The 21,622-nt window shown below is 40.1% G+C and overlaps 2 protein-coding genes and 1 long non-coding RNA gene across 9 annotated transcripts in view; 1 reads left to right on the top strand and 2 right to left on the bottom strand.

The window, feature by feature from the left end:
- camkvl (CaM kinase-like vesicle-associated, like) overlaps window positions 1-9,419 on the bottom strand; it is a 44,033-nt gene extending 34,614 nt beyond the window's left edge. Inside the window, exon 1 of one of the 2 annotated variants that reach the window (XM_044209734.1) lies at window positions 9,217-9,419. The gene's annotated coding sequence lies outside the window, so the exon portion shown is untranslated. The remainder of the gene's footprint in view (window positions 1-9,216) is intronic. The other variant, XM_044209736.1, reaches the window with a different exon arrangement.
- On the top strand, window positions 9,406-21,602 carry LOC122882444 (follitropin subunit beta-like). Of its 5 annotated transcripts, none has more exons than XM_044209806.1 (4): window positions 9,406-9,424; window positions 20,585-20,601; window positions 20,716-20,878; window positions 21,182-21,602. In XM_044209806.1, exons 2-4 carry the CDS (start codon window positions 20,594-20,596, stop codon window positions 21,458-21,460), a joined length of 450 nt encoding a protein of 149 aa, XP_044065741.1. In that variant the 5' UTR covers window positions 9,406-9,424; window positions 20,585-20,593; the 3' UTR covers window positions 21,461-21,602. The 5 variants fall into 5 exon arrangements, with proteins under 5 accessions (XP_044065741.1, XP_044065739.1, XP_044065742.1 ...); XM_044209804.1 differs by lacking the exon at window positions 9,406-9,424 and adding an exon at window positions 12,570-12,705; XM_044209805.1 differs by lacking the exon at window positions 9,406-9,424 and adding an exon at window positions 12,573-12,695.
- On the bottom strand, window positions 12,353-18,342 carry LOC122882446. 2 transcript variants are annotated; one of them, XR_006379362.1, is made up of 3 exons: window positions 13,619-18,335; window positions 12,756-13,401; window positions 12,353-12,664 (listed from the first exon to the last, which is right to left on the bottom strand). It is a non-coding gene; the product is annotated as an uncharacterized LOC122882446 (long non-coding RNA). The 2 variants fall into 2 exon arrangements; XR_006379361.1 differs by having other exon boundaries at window positions 12,756-18,342.
- Window positions 21,603-21,622: the final 20 nt, after the last annotated feature.

Below are 21,622 nucleotides of genomic sequence, written 5' to 3'. Positions count from 1 at the left end.
GACTGAGGGACAGGGAATTGAGAGATGGCCTGAGAGGAAAGAAAAACATGACAGAGAGAAAGAGAGGCCAAGAGATGAAGCATTAAGAAAAGCGGAAAGGGAAAAAGGAGAAGGAGAGGAAGAGGAGAGGGAGAAATGACAGATGATGTCATAGAGACAGAGAGGACAGCGTATACAGGCTCCGGTAATGAATGCCACTTTAATGAAGTACTCTCTCTCGATCTCCATTGCTCTTTTCCCCCTCTAACCTATCTTTTCTTTCTATTCCCTCCCTGTTTCTCTGCCGCTTCCAATCTTTCTCTCTCTTTCTTTCCTCCAACACTAGAGAGCCATGGGGATAGGATAACTCATTAGTAATTCATTATTTCTCCCCACATATGTATTTACAAGGCCTTTATACTGGTTAATTCAGTATCCTACGACAAAGCACAGAAAAACACATCTTTTTATCTGTATGATTAAGCTGCCTCCAAACTTCTGGCTATGGAAGAATCTCTCGCTTGTCTTTTCTACTCGGTAGGTTTTAGAGCAGAAGTCAGACACCATTGAGTAAAGGTCAGCAATCAATAGCTATGTTTTATTATCCGGCTGTCAAGGTAATTTTATGTGAACTTTTGAAACGCTGAAAAGAAATTCAGTGTAAATGAGATGTATTGCTATCACCTGGGGTGAAATGAATGGACTTCATGAATGTAAAATGAAGCTACATATGTCTGAACACAGAACCATAAGAAAAATAGAAAATAGTCTTTACGCTGTTATTTATTTCTTGTGCTACAACCTTTCAAGTGGAAGGAAAGCAATATTGTGGGGATTTCATTGGCATTTGCTTTCATCGTTCACACTCTAAAACAAAACTTTTGTTTGCATAAAAATAATTGGAAACCTAATGTATTTTCTTACAAACTTGTATGCTATGAGTCTCTAACTGAACACAGCCCAACACAGCCCACTTTACATTACAGTAAGTTGTGGTTGCTTTTATGTGAGCGCATACCCATATTTAAGCAATGCTTTGTGAACAACCATCTTACCCTGGTCTCATGTTGAGCTGTCATAATGAAGATTTCTTTAGTTTAAGTCCTCCCTTACTGTGTCGTGCAGGCAAATGTTGCTTGTTACTCATTGGTAGAATTTGGTAGAATTTGATTCATTGCTTTAATCAGAGTTTGTAGTGTTATGGTTTCTCTACAGTTTGGCTCTGGCATTTATTGTCCCACTGCAACATTACAAGTAAAGAAACACATTTACGGTGTGTGTGTGTGTGTGTGTGTGTGTGTGTGTGTGTGTGTTTGTGAACGAGAGCTGCTGATGTGTGTGTTAGTGTAGTAACACATGCTGAAGTTATTTCATTACCTCTGCCAGTGAAGTTGGTTGGTGCATGTGTTCTCCCATCTTTGTCTCTATGTCTGCAAAATATTTCAAAAAGTTACAAATGAATTTGGCTGAAATTTGGTGAACAAATCCCTGAGCCAAGGATCAGTTGATCAAATTTTGGCAGTGACCTCGATCTGGGATTCCTGCCATTTTAAATTCTTTGTAGTTTTTGTAGCTTTAACTGTAATATTGTTTTATGTAATACTGGGAAAGTCCAACAACCGAAAAGAGTTTGGCTTTCAAATGTACAAGACAATATTGTATATCCTCCAATTACAATACGAAACACTTACCCAGTAGTCAACTGCCTATTGTTATTTATTAGTTGGTTTATTGTTTCTTTCAGTTTACAATCCATGAAACTCTATTTACTATTTTTATAAATTTTACCTCGAGACAACTGTAGTGGGAATTCTGGCATTATTAGGGGATTATTGTGCTAATTTATATTTCTAATTACACACATGCTCATTTCCAAACAGCTCAAATTCATAATGTTTATACAAGTATGAGTAAGTAACGGTTTTGGGCTTTTTACACAATGCACTACAATACAGTTTTTCTCCATTGGTTTGGCTCATTTCTTGAAACAGAAATTACATTCTCAAAACTACATGGACAAACCTCTAAACCACTTGGCAATTGTTCACAACAGAATTGAATTTCTCATTCATTTTGCAAACTGCAAATGTCTAAGTACATGTCTCAATGTCTCAGTACATCTTTGCGAATGATTAAGTACAGGTAGCCTACATTTAGCACAATTTCCAAGTGAATAGATCTAAACTGATTGTCGATTCTCAGTCTAATGATTGTTTGCTCCAAAACGTGTCAGCGTCATTTCATTGTATAAGTCATCACATGCACAATAGTTTGTTCAATTGTCAAAATTACTCAAGAACATAATACCATGAATACCATATATGAATCCTTGGAACATTTGATAAATTATTACAGCAATTGACAGTCAGGTGAAACTAGAACTTGACTAATGAAGGAGGAGTTTCACACATCTCAGATGACCAATCAAACAGTATGTTTAGTTACCTGACAGGTGCTGTCCATGACTGTGAATGCTGCCAAACATGTATGTAAAGAGCTTGACCATGCAGGACCAGTACAGTCTCTGAACATGGAGGCACCTGGCCAAGTAAATGAACAAGGGCAGCTACCTGCTCGAGGAAGAGGAAGAGGAAGGAGAAGAGGAAGACGAGTAAGGGTGGAATAGGGGGAAGAGGCAGAGGAGGACGAAGACACCATGCTGTCCCGGATGAAATTCGGGCCACAATTATAGACCATGTCATCAACCATGGCCTCACAATGGCGGAGGCAGGTCGTCGAGTGCAGCCTAATGTGCCTCGCTCTACAGTCTCCTCCATCATCCAAACCTTTCGCAGGGAAAACAGGTATGTTATCAGTCAATGATGGAATTATATGTTGTATAGGACACTGTGCATAGACCAAGAAATATATTTATTTACACATTTACCTATTCCTATTATGATACTAAAAATGACTAGAAAAACATTGGAGAAAATAAACTATGGAATAGTTTATTTTCTACAGTATTGATGATACAGTTTGCAGTAGTATTCCAGTCACTGTGCAGTGATGCATTAGAATTGTGGTAAAGTTACTGTATGTAAAACAACAATACAATTGCATAGGTAACTCATTCTGTAAGGAATACATAAGGTATACATTACAAATGAAGTGTCCTTTGAATTCTATGTCTAGGATTGGACGACAACCTTGCACGGGTGGCAGAAGAAAACTTCTTAGTGAACAACAAGAACAAGAGATCTGTAACATGGTGATGGCAAATAATGCCATCACATTGAGAGAGATCCGCGCTGCAATCCTACAAGACAATGCCATATTCCAAAATGTCAACTCTATAAGCATCTCCACAATAGACCGGATATTGAAAAAGCATGAGATGACAATGAAGCAAATTTACAGGGTACCATTTGAGAGGAACTCTGATAGAGTGAAAGAGCTGTGGTACCAGTATGTACAAGTAAGTCGGTTACTGGTTGTCCATCATTATAACCTTTTTACAATTAAGCAGTGGTTCCCAAACTTTTTCGGCTCTAGTACCCACTTTACCTGATTTGTTTATCTAGGTAATACGGGTATGAAAGTACGTGACTTATCTGACTTCAACATTTTGCCTAAAAACAGCAGCTTACTGTATGATGCAATTATCATTTTAATCCATATTTTGAAGAATATAACATACAATAAGAAAAAGGTGCCTCCCATGTAAATCTATCTAATACTGTGGGTTTTACTGTAACATTTCAGTAAGTCTAGTCATTGATGATTTCCCCCCTCCCCTTTCAGTCAAATACCCCCTGTAGTACCTCTGCATAGGGGTACAAGTACCCCAGGTTTGGAACCACTGGAGTAGTGGCCAGTAGTATATTGAACTTGTGGAAAACATAGAACATTCCTGTGTAATTGTCTGTAACTGTAGTGTATGACGCTTCTGTATGACTGATTTGATGTTATCTTTTTTTACAGCATTGTAGAGAATAATGACATTGAAAGGAAACAAGACCCCTCACATCCTCGTGTTTGTAGATGAAGCTGGCTTCAACCTGGCCAAGGGCCGAAGACATGGCCGTAATATTATTGGCGGCTACTCTTACCCTAAAATCATATTCCTTTTTTTCAGTTTTATTTACACCGTTGTATTCTGTTAGCTAGACAAAAAACAGTACAGTAACCATTGTGCCATAGTGACAAAACATCTAAACATTTTGACTTGCAGTGCTTACACAATGCAAAAGGGACGAAGCCTTTTGGGGGCACTGACTGTTTAAATGAGAAGGAAATTTAGTTTTGACACATGAGTAAAATGTTTTAGGAGAGGTATGAGCTTTTGCAGGTAAACCATGGTGTTGTGCTGAACCATCCACATTATTTTGACAAAAACACCAAGACTGTTGAGAATGTCCAGTCTGTTTTGAGAAATGAGCCAAAGCAATTGAGAAGGATCTTTGCCATTTCTGTGGCACTGACTCTATATGGAAAAGGAATTTAGTTTTGAACCATGAGTGAACAGTTTTGGTAGAGATATGAGCTTTTCCAAGTGAGCTATAGTGTTGTGCTGAACTGTAAGACTGTTTTGCCAAATTATTATAAGTTTTGAGAATGTAATTTCTGTTTCAAAAAAATGAGCCAAACCAATGGAGAAAAACTAATATAAACAGATCTTATCTCCAAGCTACTATTATAATTACTTAATGATGCTTGAAAATCTTAAGTGAATCACGTTTGCAGGTGAAAGTCACATTTTCCTGAGAACACCTTTTTGATAAAAATATGAAAATGTTCTTGCATTATGGCCATGGATGTAAACCTCTACTGTGCAGATATCCTGATCATACACTATATCCAGAATAGATAGATAGATGGACGGACGACAGACAGACAGACAGACAGACAGACAGACAGACAGACAGACAGATAGATAGATAGATAGATAGATAGATAGATAGATAGATAGATAGATAGATAGATAGATAGATAGATAGATAGATAGATAGATAGATAGACACGTAGATAGGCACGTTGGGGGTTCAGTAGGGGACAGAGGGCTCAGCTGGAGGAGACAGGGAGCAGATGAGATGGGAGTGTGTGAGAGCAAGAAGGCAGAAGATGAGCAAGGAGGGCAGGACATGAGAAACCTCTGGCACCAAACTCATTTAAGGGAAAAAAACAAACATATGCTGTGTTGTGTGTGCAGTTTGTCCTGAAGCTCATCCTTATGTAACATAGGTGGCATGTGTGCAGAAATAAGGAGTGAATTTTTGATTTGATTTTTTACTCTTGGCACTGCTGGCTGTCTAACCACTACCTTATTTTTTTCAGCTAGGCCAATGCTTGCCAAATCCTTGTCAACAACAGCGCTACCTCCAAGCCCCTGGGGCACATAAGGATCAGTACTGGCCACCAAATATGGTGGCAGGGAGCAAACACTGTGTCACATTACACAGAGGGTTCGAAAAGTCATGTTGATGGATCGATGCACCTCTTAATCTCCTACAACCACCATCTGTAACCTATCCTGACTGCTGTGATTGAAAATCTCTGTGTTTGTGGACATGGTGGTACAGATTGCAGCAAAGCCTGGTACTCCGTTCCCTGTGTCTCAGCAGCAGAATCTCAGTGGGAAACATTCACATTAAACCACACAAGAATCAGAGGGCATTCATTACATCCACTGTTATCAGCTATTATGATATAGGCCTACCATTACATTATAATGGGATATTGATGCCCGCATTGCACCAGCATCTACACAAACCTGGTATTAGGTTTCCTATTGATGAAATCATAAATCTGTAAAAATGGCTTTTATCCACTGGGCCAGGACTGGATATGCAGTGCTCTTTCTCTCCAGCATTGACCAATCTTATCAATAAGCAATATTAGCATTTTTTATATTTCACACACTGAGAAATATCGGAATCAGAATCAGATCAGAAAGATTCTGATTCTGATATTTCTCTGAGTTGACTCACTGCAGTCTGAACTGAGAGGTTGAAGGAAATGTACTATTTAAAACAGAAAATCCAGAAAAAATAAGCAATAAACAATCAATAAGCAATATTGACATTTTTTATATTTCAGGTTTTTCTGGATTTTCTGTTTTAAATAGTACATTTCCTTCAACCTCTCAGTTCAGACTGCAGTGAGTCAGCTCAGAGAAATATGTGGGCTGATCGATACCACCAATGTTACTGTAAACATGAGCATCACTCGTCCCTTCCGTCCTCATCCTTTCTTCTGCTTTTCCACCATGAAGGCATTACTTGAAACCTATTTGTATTGTATCAGTGTTAATAATAATAAGTAATAACTAGTAATAACTACATTCATCACCATTTGGTATTCAATAGAAGTGACGTTGAGAAGCTGGTGTAAGCAGTCAAAACTCACACTTCCATTTAACTGAGTTCAAACCATGGAAATGTGAGCGCTTTTAGAAATCAGGCACTTATAGATCTTTGATTATATGACCATAAAACTGTGTCAGCATTTTCCTATTTACTGAATAAATCCAATCTGCTGTTGAATTAAAACTGTGTAAAACTGAGAAGCAAGTCAGCGGAATAAGCTACTATTGATGCTCAACTTGTTCAACAGCATGAGCTAGAGAACTGTTATTCTAATAGTAGATTTTCATCTGCTGAAAATACACATAGTCATAAACAATCATGTAAAACATGTTCCAGATTTTTCTCATTCAAGAAAGTGCAGTAGTTCAAAATAGCAAAAATGTTCATAAAGTGCCTAAAATCTGGCAACAAAAAATAATCCTTGGCCCCTGGCTTACATTACTGTAACTTTCCCTAATTTAATTGAAATCTGTTTTTTTATGATATCCTGCTAAAAATCGGACAAGAACATAACCAAACAAAAGTTACTTCATCATAAAAGGCTTGACGGATGTAAAAGCAGGTCAAAAGGAAGCAGATTTCAAATTGTGACTCAAATGTTTGCCCAACAACAGTTATATGTTACATAAAACTACACATGACCAATCATGCAGATTTTTTGAAAAATTGTATGTCTAAGTTATTATTTTACTGTAAGATGATTTACAATTCTGTCCTTTAATACCCTGCTGATATACTTCATCCTGCAAATGTTTCTGACTAGTGAGTGAACATCATAGGTCAGCCAGCTGAAAATCTCCAACATGAAACCCAGACTTTTAAAAGGCAGCAGGTTTAACTGTGTGGATGAAGGTTATAACCTGAGCTGCATCTTCCATCTTCTGCACAAAAAAGCAAGTTGTACATGCACACACACCTGAACACACACACATACGGTTTATCACTGAAACCACCTTTGTTTGATTGTGTGCATGGTGTGTTGGCTTGTCCAGTGAAATCCAAGGACAGCAGGGGGTTTTTTTGTTTTGTTTTTTTTGCCATGAACAGTACAGTACACAATGAAAAAGCTAACCAATGATTTGAAAGCCTTTTGTCCTTTAGGCTGCAGCCTTTCCACAAACTCTAAATGAGGTCTCGAGAGATGAGTACAAACATAAAATACTGCAGCTTACAGGTTGGCTTAAGGGATAGTGGCTATGAAGAAGGAGTGGAGAGAGACTTGTAGATAGATAGATGGGCAGGTTAATGAGTGGTAGAATGGAGAATTGGAAAGATGGATGGAGATAGAGACAGATAACTGTACAGGTAATACACAGATGGACAGATCAGGTTGAAACCATCATGTGCATATTGTGATGTTAACAGCTCAGCAGACAGGTGTGAACTGCGAGAGATGCGGCACCTGAAATGTTGACTGATGGAAGGTTCTTCGCACCCTGTTACATAAAATCAGAGCGAGCCTTTCTTCACCATCTAAAGGCTAAAAGCAACTGTGGTGGGAAATACAGAGCAGCTCTCACAAGTCAAATGAGATGATATGTGAGCAACCACATTTTTTCACTTTTTTTTCCTCGCCTGCCCCCCTTTTGTCATCCCCAGCCTGTTTTCCTCAGCCACTTTGTTCGCTTTCTTGGTTCAGCAACCTCCTTTAGTGTCTCTCTGGGGTGCAGTAGTGTAGTATAGCCTTCACTAGATTTACTGTGATGTTTTCTCTTCTCACTTCTGCTCTCCTCGTTTATCAAATTGCACAAGCTCATATAAAGCAAGTTAATGAGGCCAGTAGGGGGTGGACTCTGCTTTCATTGCAAAAATTAAATATGATATACTCTCTGTTGTGGCTTTAATAAACAGTTTTAATATGTTTGTATAAGATTATTCAAACTGTACATGTACCTCTGCTGCCACATACTGCTCTACCACTAATGCAATGCTCAAAACATACTGTATGGCCTATACATTAACAGCACCTGTTTCTGCAGCCTCTCTTTCAACATTTGAGCTCACTGTGTTATCAGTTATTTCAAATGCCTACTTAAAACCTAATAGCACCAGCCTTGATACAACATAAACCTGCAGTCAATATGCTGACCTAGTATGGAGAAAGTAAAGTGGCTGGTGCTTCTGTGCTGTTTAATGCATAATTAACAAGTGAATAACTGGAAAAGCTAAAGCTGGATGCAGCTTCACAGAATCCGGCAGTGAAGGGAGAAGGTGTGAGGAGGGAAATGTAAACGCCTTGCTTTGCTTTTACTTCAGGGAGGACTCATTTTACTTCAAAACTATTACAGAAACAGCCAATAACTCCTCAGAGAGAGAGAGAGAGAGAGAGAGAGAGAGAGAATCCTCAGTGGAACAGAATGACTACCCTAAGTGCACCAACTGTAATTGTAAAATTATTCTCTTTGGTGAGGAGCTTTAAAAGCGTAAATGTGAGGTTTCAAATATCCTGAAGTTAAAACCTGCCACTTAAGATTGAGCGAATACCCTCATAAAAAACATCTTTTCACTGTAATGCTGCGCAGAAAGCCTGGACATTATAGAAATAGTAGAAAATTACTGTTAATGATACAATAAGGATAAAAACACCAGAGTGCAATACGTTCGTTACACTCGCTCCATCACGGACAGTTTTGGTTAGGCACAGAGATACAGTCAAAAATTCAACAAGTCAGTTGTTACATATAACCGGCTGTATCTCGTTTAACTTTTTGGCACGACGAGCAGACAGACACTTTTCTGCCAGTTGGGAGATTTTCACTGCAGCTGTTTTGCGCGCGGTGGCCGCACAGCGCGCAACATCATCAGCAGGAGCAGCACGGCAGAAAACATCTCTTTTTATCTCTTCATCGACTGCTTCCTACCGCCAGCAGGGATTCAGCCGTTAAAGCGACATTAATTCACCACGCTTTGAGTTAACAGCGTGCCTTACCTTGAGTTGTCGCGGCTTGGAGAAGTGTGGGTGCGTGTGTTTGCAGCCCCCCTATCCAAAATGGAAACTCTCTGGTCCCACTTGGTACCTGGACTCGAAGAAGAAGAAGAAAAAAATACGCTGGTAACGTATCTTTGGTGATGTGCAAAGAGCGTCAGATAGGTGAACTAACCGCAGCTCCTGCTTTGACACGACTGTCTGTTCTTCGGTGAGAATTAGTTTGCTTGTTTCTGACTGCCGCCCTCCCTCCCACTCACTCACTGTCTCCCACCCATGACAAATAAATAATCTTTCATCTCTCTCTCTCCCTCTCTCTCAGTGCCTAGCAGGTGGGCATCTTTGAATAATGTGAGATCATTATTAAAGGCTGCTGGAGGCCCAAAATGTGTCTTCCACCCCCCTCCAAACCCTGCATGTTTTTATGGCTAAACAAAACTGTCTGTCTGTGTGTCTGTCAGAAGAGTTGCTTGGCTGTGTGCAGATTGGGAGTGGTCAGGATTAAATCGTGGGATTATACCTCAACATTCACCATTTCATCTCACACACTGGAAGCACACTGGTGGACAATGACATCAGTCTTTGGCATACACAGGCACACTGACAGATTCATGTGGGTAGGGATGGAGTGAAAGGCAAGAGGGAAGGAGAGAGGAAGAGAACGAGAACTGAGAGAAGTAGGGAGAGGAAACCTTTTACCTCTTAGATCGATCCAAGTAAATCTAATGCGTCATGTAAAATCTATCAGACTACTAGCAGGGCAAGCAGGGCAGAAAGGGTCACCATATTTCCTGGGTAAATGTGATATTTCCTGGGTAAATGTGTGTGCTTGTGCATATGCAATGTGACTACATGCAGCACTGTGTGTGGGTATGTGCGCGTGTGTGTTTCTGTGTAGTGGATGCATGCACACAGCCAAGTCGGTGTATGTGTGCCTGCATTCTGACAGATGGCTACTGTAATGACGCAGGAACTAACTACTGGGTTTCTGTCTGTGAGGTTGCATGCCTGCACATACTTGTTAGTGGATTGTGTGTATACGTGTGTGTTGTGTGCGTGTGGTGTGTGAGAGGGGAGAGACAGAGAGAGAAACAGAGAGAGAGAAGGCCAGTTGAGTTTGATGCAGAACAGATCTCTCTTTTCTGTTCTAGCAGACTTCAACCAAATCTCTCTCTCTCTCTCTCTCTCTCTCTCTCTCTCTCTCTCTCTCTCTCTCTCACACACACACACACACACACTGTGTGGCATTATGGTTTTGCCTTTTTGTCCAGGTGCTTACAGTCTTTTCCCACAGACATTCACAAGAGACCTTGAGTCTGCAGCTTCCATTTGCTGAAAATACATTGGGGGTATGTGTGTGTGATGACACTAGGAAACACTAGGAATAATAGAAATATCAGCATAGCTTCTCATCAGGGAAGGTTTCTGGTGGTTCTGCACTGGCTACACCCACCATTACAGTGCACGTTAAGGCAACAAGGTTTTGATTAATAAACTTTTGCTTACCATGCAAATCATATCTGTGATGGGATGGTTGCAACTACAGCCTCAAAAATCACCATAACATTGGACAAACAATGACAGTCTCAAAATAATACTATATTTAAGCTTCACAACTATATGCAGGGCCAGGGCTGTTGTATTGGATTGCATTATACTGTCAGGTGTTCCTGTTCTTGTGTCCGCCTTCTGGGTATTTGATGGTGGTGGAGGGACTATTCAGATCTTTTTTTACCAATACCACAATGAAAAAAAAAATTCTCAATTCATTCATTCAATTCTTTTTTTTTTGGGCTTTGGACTGAATATATTTTGTGAAACACTTTACATGTCTCTTTGGTGTAACTGTTAACAACTCATAGACATGTGACAAGAAGCTCCAACTAGACACTGTTTTTTTGTAAGTGGTCACAGGCTAAAAAGTTTGGAACACACTAATTATACATTGCAATTTATCATACGTTTTCTTTAATGTAAAGTAACTAGTACCTACAGCTGTCAAATAAATAGTGGAGTAAAAAGTATAAAATTTCCCTCTGAATTGTAGTGGAGTTGTATAAAATAGCAGAAAATGGAAATACTCAGGCAAAGTACCTCAAAACTGTACTTAAGTACTGTACTGGTCATCCAATTGTGGACGTTGTTGATGACACTGGCAGTATCAAGTCTTCTGAACAACCTGGTAGGATCAGATATGGCCAAGACAGCAACCATACAGAACTCAAAACAGGCACAGAGGTGTGAGATGACCATTATGTTTCATTATGAATCATCATCATGAGTCACTGTATTTGTAACGATAAGCACTGTCCTTCACCTCCACGGCTGCATCAGAGCTAAGTTAGAAACCACCCTCATTGTTAAAGACCCTCCACATGCTGGACAAAGCCCGTTTTTCTAGAGAGACAGAGAGAAGAGGTCAACTAAATTGTGTCATTAAAGCCAAACAGCTTTTGGGATAAAAGTAAAACGCATCGTAGCTTTGAGGACTCAGAGCAAACATCCCTGTGCCAAATGTACCATTCGGAGCCGGCAGGTTTCAAGGCCGTCAGCCATCTAGAAGGCGGGTTCAGAGCTCTGGCTCTCCTTCACTCACTTTGTCACATTCTGCTTCCCCTTTCTCTCTCTCTCAACTCACACTGTTTTTTCTCCATTCCTCTGGTTTCCCTCTCTGTCACACTTGGCTTTAACTCAGGGAATGTGTGTGTTTGCACGTTTCTGAGTTTAGATACATATAAGCTATTATAAACCTCACAAGCTTGATTAGAGGCTGAAAAACAATTGATGTATTTTAATAATTATCATCCTGACTCGAGCATCATCTTTATGAGCTACCGTGGCACCCACTCAGTTGTCTTAACTCTCTGATTTAAATGCTTCTAATTGTTGTGCATACATAGAGTAATGGCTTGGTACATGGATTTACATGCACATTTTCTCCTTACAGGCTTAATTTAGAATTAAATCCCTAACAGGCTGCAATCTAGCCTTCTAGCGTATATTTCAAATTTGGCATCAAGTAATATAATGCTATTAGGGCTGTGACCATCTACTGCTTACACTCCCTTACCACATTGTTGCTCAAACTGTTGTGAGAACAAGCTTGGCACCCAAAAGCAGGACACACGGACAGAGCAGCTCAAGTTCTGAACAGTTTTATTGTGCAGATGGATTAGGAGACAGCGGCGTGTCTGGCGAAGTACGTTGTCGTCCTGTGAGCTCGACCGGACTGGGTCGGGGGCTGGATGATGGTGCTTCGAGCGGAGATCAGGGGAGCGGGTTCTGGGCTGGCAGGCGTGGTTGAAGGCTTGGCTGATCAGGTTAAGGCACGTCGAGACTGGGACCAGAGTCCGATAGTCGTGAAACAGGGAGGTAGCGGCTGCTGGCACTGAATGGAAATACCGGAGAACCAAAGACAGACGGAAGCGGTGATCACCGGCAGACCAGAGATCTAGGACGGAGATAAACAAGGTTACCATCAGGTAAGAACAGGTAAGCTTCAAAAAGGTTTGCTTACGTGAGCCATTACGTGTAGCGCGTACTGGGTACGAAGACGATCTGGCGCTGATAGTATGGATGAGCCCGGTAGATAAACGGTGGTGGTTGATGATTATGATGATCAGGTGTGCCGGTAATCAATCGCAGCCGGGAGATCTGGAAGCCAGCCCAGAACACAGACACATACACACACACGCTTACACAAACAAGACAGACAGGGGACCGCCAGGAAACACAAGGGAAGGCAGATACAGAAGAGCACAAAAGGATCAGGGGGCATAGTGGCTAACTATGACACAAACATGCGGGAATACATGCCCACACACACACAAATGCACTCACCATGTGTTTTACTGGATTGTCTCCCACTTCCTTTTGTCGGAAGCTTACCCTCCCTTTCTCCCTCTGCCATCCTGCTCACCCCCTATCCTTTCATCTCGCCTGCCCTCTTCTGCCTCGTTCTGTCATTCATCAGCATCCCTCACTCAGTCACTCTCCTATCTATTCTTTCTTCCCCTCCGCTATCTCTTCTTCCTCTTTATCTCTCATTCTTTCCTCAGTCTGTCTCTTAATACACTTTTTTTCTGCATCTTCTTCTCTTTTTGTGCCCCTCCACTGGCCCTCCTCATTGGGCTGCAGGCCTGTGTGGGTCAGAGGCAGGTTGTAATTACTTCTCTCCTCCTCTGACAGCTATAATGAAGGAAGTGAGAGAAAGCAAGAGAAATAGAATAAAGAAAAAGATAAACAGGCTGATTATTTATTCCCCAAATCAGGGCTAAACTAAACCCTCTGATCCCTTTCTTTTACCACTAAAGGGCAAAAATGAATGTGAATCAGATGCATTTCTGTTATCTGTACAATCATGTTCACATCTATGCAGAGTCAAATTAAGTATGCTGCACCTCACCGAAGTTCCAGCTAATTTCATCCACTGACAAGGTACTTGTCTGCACAGTCCGACATTGAGAGATAAATAATACAGCAATATAGAATGATTTCTCCCACATGCTTAATGTAGCATAGGAGAGTTGGCCTTAATTGGTGCCGCTATATTTGAGTTGTAATGTAGGGCGGGCAATGCCTCCTTGACTTCAGCACTGGGTTGGGAAAAATTTGCATGCCTTTAAAAATCAATAGCAGTTTGAAAAAAAACGTCACCAGACATAATGGAATCAGCATGTATTTCATTAAATGTGTCTTTTAGATCAGACCTGGGTCACGCTACAGTTTTCCAATTTTTTTTTCTCATAGTGGCAGCTTAAATGGCAGGAGAACTCATTAGTTAAAGGTTGTAACAGGCAGGTACAGGGATTGTTTGAAGTTTCAGCTGGATGCATCACCGTGAATGCTGTCTCTGTTAATTACCCAAACTGGTGAGGAGGAGACGTTATCAGTGTTGGCTATAGGCCAGCTTCCAGATGCTATTCTTATCCTGGGTGATCGATGATATTTCTTCAGCTGTCTGGGGGTCACAGCCTACTGAGACAGGGGTCACCAATTACAGAGTGCCAATAACCTTTATTTCCTTCCTTTTTCAGTTAATAGGCAGGTTTTCACACGCATTTAATTTTGGAGTACTTATTATTGTTAATATAGTTTTAATGTTTTTGTAAAAAAAAAACTTTATTGTTGTTGCTGGGGAAATAAGGGTGTGCCTTTATAGCTGTAACTATAAAATAGATTTTAGTTTGATAAGTTATGTTTATGTTTTTAAAATGATGATTAAATACTGAGCTGTAATATAAAGTGTTCCATTGTTCACCCATTTTCACTGTAATTAAAGTGTAGTTAGAGGGTATGTTAAAGTTTATTATAAAGTTTTTTGATTGTCACATTTTTTAGTCACATAGTCTGGCTCCTTTTCATGACATAGCTGTTGTGAAAGGACACAGGTCAATATGTAATGGGTAATAAAAAAAGTGCAGTGAAATTTAGTTCTAGGTCCCCCTAAACACTAATTTGTTACCTCCATGAAACATGAAAACATAAAACATAATAAAATAAAGGAATTCTCGTCAAAGTAAACACTAAAATCAGGGAAGAGAAATAAAGGGAAATGCATGTCTGCTCTCACATATATTAAATAAACAAATGAAAAAAATGCCACTGAGGCCAAAACTGAAATGAAAGGAAATGTACATGAGTCCTTAGGAAGACAGGGAAGGAGTAAAAGGAAGGAGTGAGTTCTGTACATTTTACTGGTAAGCACTCTTCCACAACTAGGTTGAATATTTTAAGAACTGTGAGATTGATTTTGAGGCCCTGTGGGGGCCTTGCGGGTCCGTGCGAGTGAAAGTGAAGGTGCACACAGACCAGAAAAGGAGGTGGAATAAAAGTTAGGACAGGGAAGATCACAACGGAGAGGAGGGGTAGGAGATGGGAGGAGTGGAGAGGAGTAGAGGTGGTCTCCAGATTCCTGAGGTTATTAATAAGAGTGTGTCTTCAAGGACACCACTGATGATTTGGGTCAAACTATTTCCTCTTCCTCCAGAGGTGTACCAAGGGCAGTCAAAAAAATGGGAAATATTGCTCTCTCCCAATTTAAAATAGGCTGCTGTTGTTTTTGGGGAGCAATAACCCTGGATGACAGAACATGGTATGTTTGATATCCTCACACTGGCAGGGTTATAATCAATTTCAAGTTGATGTCTTTGCCATATTGACAGGTAAAATAAATGTGTTAGCAACTGGTGTGAGAAAAATCCTCACAAACAGAAAGAGACAAACAGATAAACAGAACAGAAAATTAATTATTACATACTGTCCTTGGAGATGCTTCATTTTCAAATTTGATTCACTGGAAAGCTTGACAGTCTACCAGCCCACAATTCTTTCACAACAATCCTTTTTGTCTTTAACCAAACAAGATGTACATCCACTCTTTCTTTGCCGCTGTCTATCCATGTGAAGAGGACCTTGCCTTGGCTTCTTATTAGAAGACAAAGGAAGCAGGATGTCCACTGCTGCCTACAGAACTGTCTGTGTGCGTGTGTTCACAAAGCTGTGCAGTTTAATGGCGATTCAGCCTGAATTCCATCATATGAAAGGACAATAAATACCTTACCTGTGGGCTGAGGACCAAACATCTTTCCTCACCAGCTGTGACATCTGGCCATGTTCATTTTACACCTGTCCCACTGAACTTTTAGTTTTGAGTTAATGACATCTCCTCTGGATCTGGGAGTGTTATAAAACATTTCTGCTCAGATGAGTTATGCTGTTCAGATTACAGCTGCCTGTGGAAAACAAACGATGTATCTACACAGCACCCCAATCATGATTGAAAACAAAATGTGATTGTGTTTGTCTGCCATCTAGTGGTCAAATGTCGTCACAGCAGGGAGCATATCTGAGAACTACTGTGTAATTTGAGTAAATTCAGAGTAGAGTAAATATCACAAAATGCCGGGATTCTGGAGGTAGGCGTTGTGAAAGCAAGTGTTGAATTGTTTTATTTAATTTAAACATCTGCCTTGTTGCCTTATAAATGTTGTCAGAGATTTTTTGATTATGTTATGTTACCGTTACTGGTACCATAAAGCATTAATTTACTTATTATCCAGGAAACTGACATTATGTACACCAAACATATGGGGCGTTCATATAAAAACACCACGAGGAAAAATCAAAATGTTCCCACACAATCCGTCTGTAGTTTTCAATAGGTTTCTATTCGAATACATTCAGTGTATTTAATTGCATTGTTATTGAGAGAAAGGTTGACTATGGTTAAAATAAAGCATCTTCTTTGTATAAGGTCGCCACATTTAGAGGGTTTTTATTTTTGCAAAGACTGTAAGAGCAAGTTAAATGCAAAAATGCTCCTGGTTTATATGAATGATTAGAAAGAGACCAACGAAAACGGCTCTGTTTCCCAGCATGCCACGGGCGTCCATGTCATTATTTACTTAGAAATACCTCAAATACAAACGAGGGGAAAATGAGAAGTTGTACGATGTCCACGCGTGGCCTTTATGTCGCGGGTAGCCTTAATGTCAAAATATTAAATTTCTTATTATTTGCACCATTACAGAGATTGCAAGTACACATGTGACTCCATTAATACCCGCAACCTCCATTTTCTCTTTCGTGGGCGGAAGCTCATTGTAGAGGTCACACGCTGAGTGCATCGTCACTCTATCAATCACCTCGGGGAAGGTCTGAGACAGGAGCCAATAGTTACCCTTGCAGGGTATCACCTAATATGGGTGAGCGAGTGAACAGAAAAATGGGTCATTGTGAGCGGTCGTCGCAGGAGAAACTTGGTGACGCAGTTTCTCAGCGCCACCGGTGGATGTGACACTCACTGACTTGGAATCGCTCGCGGCTGGCGGATGAGCGCGATGAATGAGGTGGAGCATAGCTCCAGAACCCAATTCAGACTACTCTCCCTCCACGTTTTGAAACATTTTAATTTTATTTAAGTTTTATTCAGTAACAACGTCCAACAACGTCCATTTGTATAAAGACATGCTACACACCTGGTTAATAAAAATAATGAAGAACCAATAAAATACAGATACCAATAAGATACACATAGCCATTTAGCACCACCAAAGCACCACTGTACAAATGACACAGAAGCCCATGTGCCACTGTTTTGATTACACTACATTTGCGCTTTCAGCAGGTTTAAAGCTACACTATTTGCCACCTCAATTGTGTAAGTCAGGTGAAAAATGCTGGTAGTTTGTGTGTGTTTCCTTAAGTTGGAGCAAACTTTAGTAATGATTATTAAATAAAAGTATTACATTTTCTTTTTTCTTTTAGAATTGTTTTTAAATTTAGCCCCAAGATATACGTATATATGCATTTATTTATTTAGTTTTTTTTTTTCATTGTGTGCTTCTGTTAGGTGTTGTAAAATATTTAGCCAAATCAAATAAAACTGTCAATGAAAGATTTCTTTAGCAAACTGAAAAATGACTTGTTGGTGGTGTAGTGTGTGACCTGTTGACCTGGGAGCCTGGCCGTGTCAAGGCTTCTATAAAACAAAATGGGTTAATGTTTCTGTCTGACCCAGTTCCAGGACCTTATCGGAGCGTGTAGAGTTACCCGTACAGTATGATCTGAAATGGAGAGCCACAGAATTAAAACCTCAAACATCACCTGCAGATGTCATGATGATAAGGAAGACAAGGAAAGGGTTGAATAGAGGGGTAATCAAATTACTTGTCCTTTGAGTTGGCCCATTCCTAAATTAATTCTGGACCTCTCTATCGATGTGGCTGCAGATTGGAGTTGACCACAGCACAACAAACCTGCCTGACAACATTCACTTTTGCATGCAGAGTTTCAGACCTTTTTTTTAGAGTCCCATTATTCAAACCAACAGATAGAAAAACAATTTCATACCCCCTGTCATCTCTCACCAAACTCTGCAAGGAAATGATAACATGAGGACATATACCCACTCAGGATCTAAATGTGATTTGGATTTATTGTGATTTTACAGTTAAACTCATAATTTATTATTAAAATAATTTCTCTTTACTTTGTATTTATATTCTGCATCTATGTGCTGTGTGTTATATCACGTGTCTCTGTTTTACTGCAGCACAACCAGTTGCCATTTGAGGACAAATAAAGTTATTGTTAAACATTATTTCTGGGCACAGGACACAGATATCATCCTGTAATCTAACAGAATACTTTAAAAATGTCATGATTTGTAAAATTCACAATGTTTGACGCCATCCATCCAAAATCCATCCGCTTACCATGAGTTTGACTAACCTGCCCCAGACACTTCCTCCAGCTCCTCCGGGGATCTGAGGCGCACAATGTTCCAGCTGTCCTGGGTCTTCCCCGGGGCCGCCTCCCGGTGGGACATGCCCGTCCGATACAGCGCCCGCATCACTGCAGACGCTGCACCGATCCGCCTGTCAATCTCACGCTCCATCCGTCCCTCACTCGTGAACAAGACCCCAAGATACTTAAACTCCTCCACTTGGGGCAAGGACTCCCCACCCACGCGAAGAGAGCAAACCACCTTTTTCCGGTCAAGAACCATGGCCACTGTAGATATTTTAAATAGATGTCTTGTCAATAATCCACCCATTTCAAAAAAGCTGGATCTGTATCAGGGCAGATAGTTGTTGAACTGTCCACGACCCACTTTGTTGTAATTATCTAATGGATTTGTTACATTCAGTAACTGAGACTCAACATGATAAGTGTAAAAGCAAAATAGAAACAGGGGCCAGGTCAGAAAACAGTGGCAGAATTTAAAACTGATCACGTTGTATGGTGTGTATAAGTAGTCAAATTAAACTGTTATTAATGTATTTCAGTGTAGATTTACAACAGTTTTCTTAAAGAATCCTGATCTGTATTTTTGTTGACCATGTAAATTGCAGATATATTCATATAGATGATTGAAGAATTTGACTTCTAAATGAAAGAGACTATCTTTTTTGGGTTTCTCAAATGATTAGAATTATTCCAGTGTTTACAAACAGCGCTGATGTAAAAAAACTTCCATCCAGCATCAGCAACTGTTGTCTAGTTTTAGTTTATATATTAAAAGACCTGTCAATCAATCTGGGAGCAGGTTTAAGGTTTAAATTTTGATAATGGGATTAACCCTTTGTTTGCACTGAGGATCATGAGGCGTGCAATTTCATTTTAGACATGATGATTAGAATAAGATTTAGCACTTAAATAATGTGAATTTAGTCATTGATGATGAGGAGTCAACACAAGGACCCAGCTGCAGCAGGTGAAATACATTAAGTATTAGATTCTGGTACTTAAGTTTCTGGTCACCATGAGCATCACTAAGAATTATGGACCCTTTATCCTCAGTTGTGTTTGGTAAACATATTTATTGACTATTTTGGGAGGTAAAAATCTGAGGGCACATGGCCACTCACATAAGGAACAGATGGGAATAATGAGAGCATTAATGGCTTAGAGAAGGATGACATACACTTTCCCTGAGCTAGGACAGAAACATGTGAGTGCTGACCCAGCATCATCCAGATGAGATCACTATCAATGATCAAAATGAATTCAGAATTAATTAATCAGAGTTTTATTGAATTTAACTTGATTCCATTTCATTTAGCTTTAGTGCCATTTAAAAAAAATCTTTAATGGTTTGGATCATATCTCCTGGCCCCTGAGGGAAAATAGAAAATGAAGATAATTTATGTTTATTGTTTTCAATTTTGTCAAAATTGAATGACTCTTTTACACATTTCTTTATGTGTTTGTTTTTCATTCGTAAATGCATTTTTTGATTATGAAGACATTGGCAGATGTATCTGTTTCTTTTATTTTCACATTTCATAACTGATTCATTTTTATATTACTGATTTGTCAATTGATTATTTGATCAACGTATCGTTAAGTGGCACAAATAGGACTTTATGCTACTAAATAAGTGTCTACAGTGTAGATTTATCAAATTTGCCAACACTCATTTGACTTCAAGATGTAACTTTTAAAAGGGGACTCACTTTCAAGGAATTTTGGTGCACCTTGTGACTGAAATCAAAACACGGGTATGGTAGGACTTCTTATGACCCAAAACATGTGGAATCACATAAACATTGTAGACAGCTGACATGTGATTTCTGGAATGATGCTGCAGACTGAAGTCTACAGGGGCAGTCAGGGTGGATTAGGGTTTCCATAAAAGAGGATGGACATCCTTGATCTTTTCAGATATTACAGAGGAGAGGAACAGGGGAGAGTTGGGGGACTGAATGGACACAAAGAGAGGAAGAATCCAGAAAGAGAAAGATCACATCTCATTTGAAAAAGAGAACCGATTTATTGGATAACTGAAATCATTTCCTCCACAATCAAATTCTTCACACTTAACTGTATATTGTCTTCATTCCACATCTCATTTCATGAACTACAGGGAGGTCATATGTCAAGGTATGTTTTTTCTCTTCAAATTGTGTTTGCATGAACTTTAACAAATTGATATTGTTGCAATGATATTGTCCTGAGTGCATCTATTGTTTTTTAAAATTATTTTTTTACTGTCAGCATGCCTTCGTTAGTGTTGAAATGCATGCTGCTGTGCTCGCTGATGGGTGGAACGACGTGTGCCTGTGCGCTGAAGAATCATACCTTATGGATTGAGAGGCATGACTGTGACCAGTGTGTGGCCATCAACACCACTATCTGCAGTGGCTACTGTTACACACAGGTGACAACACACACATACTCACACATTTTGTGGAAACTCTTCATCTGAACATTGTGTGTGTGATGCAAAAAAAGGAGGGATGTTTATAACAAAGTGTATAATTAAGTGATGTTGAAATGCACATGATAAGAATATTTGATGCAACACCCTGTTGCTTGGGTGCAATGAGACAGGGAGGTGGTGGCAAACATACTACACACACACACACACACACACATACACACACACACTCCCCATCCCATGTAAAAAGTTGCCACAATGTCATACTGTTCTGTTCTAACAGCACTGTTTCCTCTTTTTCAGGACACCAATTTGAGGGGACGGTTTGGGAGGACCTTCGTTATCCAGCGCAGCTGTGTGCCTCTTTCCCTGGTGTACCGAGTCGCCCGTGTGCCAGGCTGCCCTCAGGATGTCAACGCACAGCTGTATTATCCTGCTGCCCGCCGTTGCAGCTGCAGGCGCTGTGACGCACGCACACACCACTGTATCCGCACCAGCCGAATCTCATATTTTGACCGATGCACCATGACCCTTAGCAGCAGCAGCGTGAAGAGCCAGACCCAGCCCGCTTCGGAAACCTGAACATGACACAACAGCTGACACAACCATTGCATTGCAAATGATACAGCTGTTCTCGATGGACCAGCAGTGTTTCTGCTTGTCGATGTTATTGTGGTGCATCTCAGCTCCTCAGCTGGTCACGTTGTTTTCTCTAGTTTGTTAGGTAAGATACTGCAATAAAAC

This window comes from Siniperca chuatsi, linkage group LG10, assembly GCF_020085105.1.
Source record: "Siniperca chuatsi isolate FFG_IHB_CAS linkage group LG10, ASM2008510v1, whole genome shotgun sequence".
In the NCBI taxonomy this organism is placed as follows: Eukaryota; Metazoa; Chordata; class Actinopteri; order Centrarchiformes; family Sinipercidae; genus Siniperca; species Siniperca chuatsi.
This window is presented reverse-complemented; position numbering and strand designations above follow the sequence as displayed.

Excerpts from the sequence above, each read along its gene's own strand:
- LOC122882444 (XM_044209806.1), top strand. Across the intron at positions 20,879-21,181 it reads GTGGCTACTGTTACACACAG|GACACCAATTTGAGGGGACG; the intron begins GTGACAACACAC and ends CCTCTTTTTCAG.